General features: G+C 37.4%; 1 protein-coding gene across 4 annotated transcripts in view; it reads right to left on the reverse strand.

The window, feature by feature from the left end:
- The window catches only part of tox.L (thymocyte selection associated high mobility group box L homeolog), a 153,079-nt gene extending 143,582 nt beyond the window's left edge, over nt 1-9,497 (reverse strand). For 3 of the 4 annotated variants that reach the window (XM_041566435.1, XM_041566436.1, XM_018268020.2), the window contains exon 1: nt 8,907-9,497. In XM_041566435.1, the coding sequence (XP_041422369.1) occupies nt 8,907-9,008 (102 nt within the window). In that variant the 5' untranslated portion in view covers nt 9,009-9,497. The remainder of the gene's footprint in view (nt 1-8,906) is intronic. The other variant, XM_041566437.1, reaches the window with a different exon arrangement.
- Between the last annotated feature and the right edge of the window lie 2,386 nt (nt 9,498-11,883).

The raw sequence follows: 11,883 nt of genomic DNA on the forward strand, positions 1-11,883 counted from the left end.
TAACATAATGGCACTGTTATATATCAGAACAGCAAGTAAGGGTTGAGGCTGGAATACAAGACATTGGCCATTGATTTCCCACTTTACTCAGCACTAAGGACCTCGCGTGACACACTATTGAAGCTTACCTCATGTAATAATCTCAATCTTGAGGAATCACTATTGCAATACAGATTTAGTCTCAGTCACTGAAGGTATCTTATGTAGCTTATGTTAGTTTATAATATGTGTACATTGCAGAGCATGATTAAGTAAATGGCTCAGCTGGTTCAATAAGCTACCAACAGAAAAAATGTAAAAGCAGCAACTTTGGTTTTTAAGACTATTGGCAGTGTTTTTATTCATCCAGTTCATGATATGCATGTAAAAATGACTTTAGATTTAACTCTAATAGATACCTTGAACATAACTAAAGTTCAACAAGGAATTAGGCTAGACATACTTTATATTTTGATATATTTTGCTTCTGAACCAGCCCAATGCCACACAACCCTTTAACAGTAAAATTGTATGCTGCTTAATTTGCACAATCAATGTTATTCACATTATATGAAAGCATAGAAATGAGTGCACTGCAAATCAGTAATAATTTCCCCTTTTTTAACAGCTTTTTTTGATTCTGCTTTTGATGATTTTCAATGACCCATAAGCTTAGCCATTTGTATAAAACCACATCCCTAACTTCACAAAGTTAGTAACATTAAAGAACCTAGCACTGGATCTAGTGGGCGGAGGCTGCACGGTCCTGGCCCCTGGCCACGCGGTCCTAGCACCCGCCTGCATACTCCCCGCAAGCGAGCATGTGCACCAGCACGAGAGCGCTGGGGAGCTGTGACCCACAGTGTTCCCTGGAAAGTTTCTGGGTACCATGTCACCCCCTAATATTTTGCCACCCTAGTCCAGCGCCTTTGTGGCCTCAACACAAATATGAATCTGAGGCCTGAAAGAACCCCAACAAGATAAGAAGTGGTCTGTAATTGGAATCTAATGAGCAATTCTGCTTTAAAATCTAATCGTTTAGCTCATGTTTATATGGTATTCTAAAGTAAAAATGATTCAAAAATAGTGAAACTGTTACATGCTACACTTAATTGTGTGAATTTAGTTACGTAGTCTAAATCCCATGATATCAGGGCCGATACTGCTACCTAAACTTGTTGAATTATCCTAAAATGATAATATGACCCATGCATAACAGGAAAATACATGCATTTTACCAAAGTATCACATACTCTATTTTATTCCAGACAAAATCCCAATAGTACTGCTATCAGCTCAGTATGTTTGTCTATGTTATTGAATGTTTGCTGATGGGGGTTTTTTTTTTTTAACATTATAAATAATATAATGCTATGATAAGTCCAAGGTATTGGCCAGGGACTATGATATGTGATGGCCAAAAAAAGTGGTACAATTTCAGCTCAAATTCATCAGATTCAAAAATGGGATTTAGTGCCTAATGCCCAAGAAGGGAACGTGTAGGCATGTGGTTACTATGCACGGGAGAACTTAAATTACATTGTACTGGCTATAATTGCTGCATAATTACACTATATCCAGTTGTAATATCATATTTATTCTTTAAAATAGCCAACATACAGTAGTGCAATTTAACCTATGTCTTTTGGTAAAATTATGATTTACAGATGTGAGGCCTTGCTACACTGTATAACAGAGCAGAACAGTTCACATTTCTGTATGGGGCACTTTCCAATAACCTGCACCCTATGAAGCCTATTTATCATGCTGTGTAAAAAGTGGAGTGAAACATTATCGGTGATGTTGCCCAGAGCAACAAATCAGCCTTTAGATTTCAACAGTTATAACACAAAAGCAAAGATCTGATTGGTTGTTATGAGCAACATCACCGGTAATATTTCACTCCACTTTTTACACAGCATGATAAATAGACCCCGTATGTAGTTCCACTGATGATTATCCATAGCATTTGTCACAGACATTTCTTAGGTTTCACAGACATTTCTTCATTTCTTAGGCTCCATAAGTTCATGCCCTACAAAAGTTACAGGCTAAGGATCTTATTTATGAAAATGCATTGTTCATTTTGGAGCTGCAAAAAGTGCCAAACTGATATTTATAAATTTCAGTGTCTTCTCCTTTGATTTTTCCACTGCTCGTTCTTTTATCCACTTTGTGAGTAGATATTTGTTTTTACTATTTATACATCATTAAAAGCTTTAATGCACAATGGTATCTTCTATTGTTTTCTCACACACCGACTAAATGGGTTGCAATTGCTGAAACACTGTAGGATCAAATTGTATTTTGAGAAGCAACTCTCAACACTGTGCCTGTGAGTATATAGGCAGGAGGGGGAACACTGTGATGGACCTTTACTTGATACATATTACTCACATTCCCTGCTAAGTGGTATCAGGATTTTAAAACCTTGCAACTATAATATTGGTGATACACTATGGGAGTTTTCCCTTGTGCGCTCTCTTTTTCTTTTTAAGCATTTATAGGTTGGTGTGTATGAAGCTGAGGATTCTACACTACTGAGAGCTGCCTCCATTTGGATTTGAGTTCAGCGTAAAACCTTTTTTCTTTTATTAGAATTTATAAATTAGTGTTTCCTATAAAATAGCCAAAATAATAGCAAGTTTTTTTTATTGCATGTGTTCAATTTCTAGTGATGGGCAAATAAATTCGCCAGGCTCCAAATTTGCAGCGAATTTCCGTGTTTCACCGCCAGCGAATAAATTTGGAAAAATCCGGCATGTCAAAAAAATTTTGCCACGCGTCAGAATAGCCGTGTGCATCAAAATTATTCGGAATGCCCATAGACTTTCATGCATTTGGACAAAATAGGCTTGCAAACAAAAATTGTCACAGGCGTCGAAATTGACATGCGTCAAAATAACTTTGAAGCCCATTGACTTCAATGCGTTTCACAAATTTTTCGCCCGTTTCGCAAATGAGACAAATTCGCCCATCACTATCCATTTCTAAAAGCTCCAGTGCTAATGACAGATCAAAGTGTATGTAGGCCATTATTTTACACCACCCTGGACTTGGTGAAATCCATTTAAATGAATGGGGCATGCAAGTGCAAAAATCAGAGCAGCTTTTTCAACCAGTTTAGAACAAATTAGGAAACAGTCAGATTTGAGGTGTTGCTAACATACATTGGGGGCATATTGCTAACCATACTGATGGCTGCTAATGAACCAAAAGGCATTTTCAAAGGCTTTGGTCAAAAACATACAGTAAGTGAGCATAACATGTTAATGCTACCAGTTGCAGATCCAGTTTAAGAAAATCTGCAACACACAGTACTTATACCAAATATAGTACAAAGATCTATTATATGGAATGCGTCGGCCCCTGGGTTTTCTGGATATCCTGGATATAACATTCTAATTGGTCACTAAAGTCATGTCACGTTACCCAAAACATTAAGATTGTCTAATGGTTCTGCACCACTAGTGTTTTTCCATGATGTCAGTTAATTTTCAGCTGCTTCTAAATTGTATACGCAAACCAGTTATTAAGTTTTGCAAGTGTCAACTCTAAAAATACATCTCTAAAAGACATGAAACAAATGTGTACTAAGGGGCCGATTCACTAAGGGTCGAATATCGAGGGTTAATTAACCCTCGATATTCGACTAGGAACTAAAATCCTTCGACTTCGAATATCGAAGTCGAAGGATTTAGCGCAGATAGTACGATCGAACGATCGAAGGATTAGTCGTAGTCGAAGGTCGAAGTAGCCCATTCGATGGTCGAAGTAGCCCAAAAAAAAAACTTCGAAATTCGAAGTTTTTTAACCTCGAATCCTTCACTCGAAGTTAGTGAATCGGCCCCTAAGTGTCCACATGTTTATAGAGAGGATCTATTTATAAAAGTGTGAAAAAGACAACAAAAACATTATAACAAAACAAATGACAAGGCATGTTATGCCAAGTAAAAATGAATGTACCCCTAAACTTGGTTTTAAAAAGCTGTATAGTGTGTAAAGCAAGAGTAAATAACCTGATTTTTCCCCACAGTTTGAGTGGTGTGTGAAATACTGGTGTTATTTTCTGTATTATTCTGAAATTTATAAACAGGCAAACTTCAGCTTAGCACTTGATTACACAAACAGAATTACAGAAATTGAAATCTCAGCGTTCTTCAGTTATTTGTGTTTAGATTTTGCTTATAACATAGTTTTATAAATAGTCGGTTTATTTTATGACTATTTTTTGTTGTTGTTTTTCCTTCTGGTCACACTTTTATGAATAGACTGTGTGCAAAATGTATTTCTTAAAGCATATTGTACATTTAAGAAATGCCTGAACCTCTGGCTATGTCTAGTTGCTTGCATGGATGAATGAGTAACAGCTAATTAGATTTGCAAGCCCATAAAATGTTCTTTTCTAAGGCATTTGTGGGCAATAAAAAAGAATGATAGTTTGTAGCTATACGTACCCATTGATGCTGTGCAAGTGAAGGGCACACATTTTCAATAATTGGATACTTATACATTCACTCCATTCATCTATGAAAGGTAATATCTTAAATGCACAGTGCACCCGACAACATAATAGCATGTTTTGGAAAGGGAAGCAAAAGTACGGAAAACATAGATGGCCTTGATGGAAGGCTTAGAATAATTGGATGCTGCAGTCACAGCAGTGCAGTTCCCGATGATTTCAAATCACACAGAACATATTTCTGGGAACTCAGCAGAAATCAAATTACATTATCTGTAAATCAACTGTCATTTGGTTCATAGCTGATTTGAATAAATTGGAATCATGCTTATTGTTGGTGTTGATTTGAAAGCAAACAGGCAATTCAGCTCCAAATAAACATTGGGCTTAGGCTAAGACAGAAAAGAATCAGTGAAAGGCAATTTTAAGAGCTCTTCATCACTATTAAACTCAGGTCACACATATGCAAAGGGAATTGTGAATCCTGAACACAAGTCATTTGTATAGAATGATGTGCATTAATTTTCACTGTAGTGTGCTAAAAACCATCTATATAACAAACTAAAACATGGACGCTTCCCAAGTTGTTAAACTACAAGTCCCAGCATGCCCTGACCGCAGAATACTTTCACTTATAATATCAACAACAGTTGGAAAGAGCCTGGTTGGACACCTCTAGGATAAATCAGTTGAGAGGAACTGCTGCTCCAGTTAGGCTCTTTGCTCTGCAATCTTTAGATACATCACCACATGCTTTCATTACCCTGAGAGGTAAAATATCTGTATGTGTATAAAGTGAAGGGGTTGTAGACTTCATTTTCCCAAGAACACAATATGTAGCGCACATTTGTTTCAGGCTCACCATAGGGAACATTGCAGGCCATTATTTTCTCTCCTACTGATGGCAGGGGTCAGGTTCCTTCTCATCAGTGAGGCTAACATCTGCTAGAAGTGTCAAAATATCATTATACAGCTATCATTGTTTTGTTTTTTTTACGTGAGCAAGCATTTCATAATGCATGAAAATGTTGTACAATGACTACGAACGTAGCACTCCTCCTTTTTTTGGGGGTAAGATTTTAAAATAAAATATATTAAAAACAAAGTTTGGTTAAAAAAGAAATCAGAGCAGATCTGCTACATGCAGCCCAATAATCTCTTGGCTTTGTCAATCACTCTTTTGGATTTATTGTTAACTCAGTTACTATGGAACATGATGTTTAAAGTAGCCTTGTATTGATTAGTGGTTGCTATTTGATAGCTGAACAAACGTCTGACAGCTACCCCTCCAGCTATGGAACACTGAGAGTGTGGTGTCTAAATCTGTTTGTCCTGCCTGCCTTTAGATCTCTCTACAGCTCATAACAGTGACTGCCAAATAGCAAAATATTTATCAAGCCATGTAAGACAAATGTATTTATCTTGGCTTTTTGCATTAGAAATTGTAGGGTAGGAATTCTTTTTTCACTCTCGTCACAAATAAGGCTGGAATTTAGTTGAAACTCAATTTTTATTTCCTACCAAATATAAACAAATGTGTCTTTGTTGTACCTACTAGATATGGGCAAATATCCAGCATTTTATTTAAATAATGACAAAATGCTGTATATAGGTGGCTTGTTTTATCGTGTTTAAATCAATCATGAATTTAAAAGGCCTACATTAGTAAAATGAAATAAATGACCCGAAAATATTCAGCTGATTCTCCTGAACGCTAAGCATGCAGGCAATACAAATAAATACATCTGGAAGGCAAGCAAAACTAATGTGGTTTTAATCACTACTTTAAATTTGGTTAGGATGCCCATTCAGAGTAACTTGCTGAAAAGTTGTATTTTGAACTTATCTTGGCGAAAGATTTATAGACGTTATAGCAATTGATAAAATGCAGCTTCAACACAAGCTTTTGTTTAGTGTTATTAAACATATCAGTTAATAACGCAACCTTATTAAATATTTACACATGCACATCTATAGAGATACAAATATTTGTCTCACTGCTGTTTACCAAAATCTAGAACAGCTCCATTTAGATCATATATTGTTGGTTTGAAGAAAAATCTGTGCTGAGCATGTAATCACATAGAGCAGAGCAGATACAATCTGCTATTAAGACCATTTGCACTAAAGTCCACCTGATTAGTAGAGGTTAACCGCCGAAACCTTTCGGATTTGATTATGGCTAGATATTGTTTTCATGTAAAAAAAATCCCAGTTGATGGTGATGGTGTTGTATTTACTGTGTACATTAACTAATGAGCATAAACATTGTTGCTAAAGCCAGGGTGCACTGTTTCCAACAGTGACAACAATCTGCAAGGTATAAGCAATTTATTCTTTCTTCCTTACTCTGCTCCACCAAGCGCCTCATAATGAGGTCTTATTCTTTGTAAAGGGAAGTGCTCATTCAGTCATTGTCTTGATTTAGGCACTAACTCTATTGTCTGGAAGTCGTTAATCAATTTAAACATGTAGTTGTATACACTGTATGGTTTGGTTGAAAAGAAAAGCTTGCTCTCATCTGTGTGGGGACCAAGAATAAAAATGCCTTTCCATCCTATGAAAATAATCTAGCTAACTATAAAGTTAAAATTACCAAGAAATCATGAATCTCCTTAAAGTAACCACAAATGGTTCTGCAAAGAGAAGTGAACAGTAGCTAAGGAAAAATGCAAAAACGTCAAGGGATAATAAGTGGCAAACTATTACCCAACACTACTATACTAAGCACATGAATGTCTAACCTGAAGCACTCCAGCTGTTAATGGACTAAAAGTCCCATCATCCTCTGGCAGCCAAGACCATAGACCAGGAGTGCCCACAATTTACTAATGCGGGGTCTACTTTTCGTGATGTTTTCCCATTATGATCTACATCCATAAAAACATTGCTAGCATTTTGTTCCATGGAAAATATCACTTAAACATTATATTGATTTACGGGAAAAGTTATATTGCTATATTTAACAATTGAATTATTTATTTTATTTAAGAAACAACTATTTCTAACGTAACCTTAACAGAATAAATATCTGAATAAAAAGAATGAAACAGAAGGTGTTGACAGTGTCTTGAGATCTACTTATCACCAGCTAAAGATCTGCTGGCAGACCCCGATCTACCTTTTGGGCACCCCTGCCATAGACATATTCAGCTCTCCCATGCTTTCCAGTGCGATCCAAAGAAAAATGTATATGCAGGATTCAGCTCTCCCGTGCTGTTCAATGCTATCCAAAGGAAAATGTATATGTATGCAGGATTCAGCTCTCCCGTGCTATTCAATGCTATCCAAAGGAAAATGTATATGCACTGACTTTAAACAAACAGTTGCTGTTTCTTTGGCAGAATCAACCAGTACAAGTTGGTTTTACCATATGGTTTGATCAGGTACACATTTATATGCACAATATGAAGTTGCTTTAACATAATACACTAACACACTGGCAGTCTCTACTAAAATCATCAAATACAGTATATATATATATATGTGAAATGGGTGGCCCACCGCTTCCCAACATCACCCAGTTGCACAGTTAAGGCTTGCATATACTTTCCAGAAAAGAACCAGCAACACCAGGATATTCTTGAAAACAAACGGATATATTTAGTGAAGCATGGATAGCCAACGTTTCAGTCCTTTCTTGACAATTAAAACCTTTAAATAATGTTCTCAATGCATCTTTGATAAAAGAAATATAAATAAATAATACAGGTGGCAACGCAAATGATGCTAAACTTCATGCGCAAGCTTCAGGTCAGGGTGCTGCTTCCATGCTATTTAAAATAGGAGAGAATCCCAAATGTTCAAAAGCAAAGGGTAGAGGGGGGTCACTCAACTTCTGTCTCCTGCCCCATGTGTGAGCCCAGCCAAATTGCTGCCATTAATGGGAAATGGCTTGATTGAAACATCACAGGTCATGTGGTCGCTCTCTGAACTCTACAACTACAAGCAGTAACTCCAGTCACTGACAAGTTGGCCTTGCCACCTCAGTTAAACAAGGCACCTGCCCAGTGCAGAGACTAAGTGTGCACATAATGATAAAAAAAAGTCATCACTTTCCTATTTAATAGCGAGTTATTTCCGTAGCATGGGTTGCTTTCCATACACATACTCAGAATATAAAATGTACATCCTTTCACTGCCAGAAAGTGATCAGATGACATAGGTTTATGAATTGTGCTACCCCAGTAACCCAGCTGGTGGATGGATGCTGCCTGTTAACTGTTTATATGCCACAAATGGGGTTTAACATAAAGCAGCACTGAATACAGTTTGCAATAGCCCCACGCACTGAGCATGAAACATATCATTTGCACGGCGCAGAGACAGCAGCATTAAAATCATTGTCTCTCTGCTGCAATGTGCAGTGCTCGACACTCAGACGGCAAGGGATGTGCTCATGCAATTGGAAAGGAAAGCAGGACAGGACAATAAACTACAATTCAGAAGTAAGAACATGAATCACCTTGTTACAGTAGTAGGGGTCCAAGCAAGAAGAAGGTCCCAGGCAAGGAACATCAGAGGCTGCAGCAGACTGTGCTGGTGGTGGATAAAATCTTACATCCATTTCACTGTACACATCAAGCAATTCCTCTCTTATGTTATGTCCAACAAGCTGAAAGGAAAACCCAGAACCCTGCTGGCTGAAAGAAGTAGCAAGAGGTATTTCAGCTTGCACAGAAACACCTTTCTCCTTCACATCCGTTTGTGGTTAAGACACAAACCCCAAATATATCTCAAGTGAAAATAAACTCCTCCAAAAGGCAGCAGCAGCAGCAAGCAGCAAACAGCCTGCAGCAATAAAACCGGCTGTAAGCAACCCTGTAACAGAGTAAGTCAGGAAGGTAACAAAGTAGTTATTCCACAGATCTTTGTAGTCCTGCTGCTGGATTCCTTGCCTCTGATTTTGTCCTGCTAAGCAATTAGTTAACTTGTAGTATTGTTGTTCTGCTGTAGGGAAAAGGCAGCAGAATGGGGGTCTGTCTGTTGTCAGCCCTGTGCTCGGAGGAGGAGGAGGAGGGACACGGCGTGTGTGTATGTGTGTATCTATGTATATGAATGTGCATGCATTTAAAAGACACACTGAATCCATGTTGACCAAAGCAGCGCCATCTACTGGCGTCAGAGAACTTTTTTTTCTTTGTCCTGTTTCCTAAACAGAGGGAAAGGGAACAACAAAAGTAGAAAATTATAAAGGCAGTATCCCCAGGCATGTTATTCGCAAACAGCAATGCAAAATCTGCTAACTGCACAAAACTCTTGTTTAATCTCTGCCTGCCCCCCCCCTCCCAGCTTCTATTACTATTTAATTCCTAGTGGAATGTCAAATACCAGCAAAGAGCAAAGCCTGCTCCTTGTCTTTATTATTGCAAAGAATGAAAAATCTCTTTCTTAAACTGCAGTGGACAAATAAATACACCAAATAAATATCTGTAATTTACTGCCGACTACACATTTTTTAGATTGAGGAGTCTATTGACAAACATTCAGAAAAATAGAACTTGTTATTATGTGTGGATGTGTGTCCTGTGTTTTTGTCACATTTCAAAATGTTATCGTTTACTAATTCTGTGCAAAAGACTTGTCTTATTCCTGCATTTCATTTTTGAAAAACAATGCTGATCCACAAACACTGTTGGTGACTTTTTAATTCAATATTTTGAATACACTTGTCATTGGATATAATTGTTTACGCTACCTAGTTTTCAGGGCTGGTAACAAAATACCTTGAGTATATTGAAAAACCCATTAGCAATTAAATAGTAAAAATAGTTGGACTCAAAGGGGGAAGTTTTCTGTAGCCCCGGGCACAAGTGCAAAAGAACAAAGGGATGCAAATTCATGCCCCTTAGTGCTCATTTGCACATCACTTGCATCTGGGCCATTGCAGTGCTATTGGTACTCTTATCCTGCCACCTATGAGAAGCTTGTACATCATTCAGATACACAAGTATAAGAAGCATTAGTGGACACAAGGCACAGCACTTCCTTCTGGATATTGTTGCACTCCCCCATTCCACCCCCTAACTAGGAGGTCAATTAGGAAGCAGTGGTGGGTGCAATTTGCAGCAGAACCCTCTATTTACCACCTTACAATCTACATATTGCACCAGATTAAGAATCCAGTGTAAGGTAATGCACACTAGTGAATATTTGCAAGTTAAACATAATGTTGCCAAACATAAGCAGCACTGTATTCATGGAGAATCACAGGCCTTTGTGCTCCATTCTGGCTATGGTAATTAAAGTGGGGCAAAGTCAAAAATCACAAAAACATTGCAGATTTGTGGATTGTCCAATCTTTGGCACTTTGCATTGTGCCCTGCACTTTAAATAATGTAACTTCATAAATTAAAAAGTTTCATACACAAATCAGCATGTTTTTCACCCAACATGCACCTTGCTTTACTCAAATTAAATTTTCTTTGAAGGCCCTGAAATAGCATGCTTTGCAATGTCTGTGCATCTTTGGAGCAAATTAAATGTCCCCTAGCAAAAACATTGTCAGGGCCCCCATCATCTTTAATGATCGTAGCCTTAGTTGCAAGTTTGCACACTGCACTGTTCGGTTGATAAATGCCTCTACTATGGTCTCAGCTCAGACAATCAAGACTGTTCTGTTCTTTTCTATATCTTTTGAAGACAGGTAAATAAACTACCCGTTTAAATTGTTTTCTCATGCTCATTCTTTACAAAACAAACATACAGATGCTCATAAATACAAAACACACACACTGATAAACATTCTTTAAAAAAGCAACGTTTTGTTCACATTTTTGTCTGTATTGAGGAAGTACTTGGGTATTGTATATTTAAATTTCTTTTAAAAAATCTTTTAAATTTAGCCTTTAATATGCATAATTGAAACATCATTTGATGATGCTCATGGTGCACCAATCACTTTGCTGTTGTCTCCTGAATATATGAACACTGGTTTGCTGTAATAAATTGATTGGCTATATATAGCACACTAATTGAAAGGTGTGGTTGCCTTGAGAAACGTCATGTTGGTTGTACATACTTTTCTTCAATACACTTTTTTGATTTTTCAACAATACCCTGTAGTTGCTGGTTTCTTTCTATGGACATATACTAATGTTTAAACCGTGCAACCAGGTGTAATTTGGAAGCAGTGTGCCATCCATACAATATATATACTGTATATATACAGTTTTTGCACACCTTTACACACAACTACACATGTAGGGAGGGTCTGAAAAATAAAAAAAAGTAGTCTGATATAAACATGATATAAACATGGTTTCTGGCAGTAACACTAAAGGTCTCCATAGACACAAAGATCTTTCATTGGTGAACGAACAGTGAAATCCGACCAATCAGTCAAATTATCGTGAGGTTGGGAATCGAACGATCCTGCATCTCACGATTTTTCATCCGACATCTGTTAGCCAGGTTAAAAAAAATTGTCGGTCCCAGTGCTA

The sequence above is a fragment of the Xenopus laevis genome, chromosome 6L (genome assembly GCF_017654675.1).
Source record: "Xenopus laevis strain J_2021 chromosome 6L, Xenopus_laevis_v10.1, whole genome shotgun sequence".
NCBI lineage: Eukaryota > Metazoa > Chordata > Amphibia > Anura > Pipidae > Xenopus > Xenopus laevis.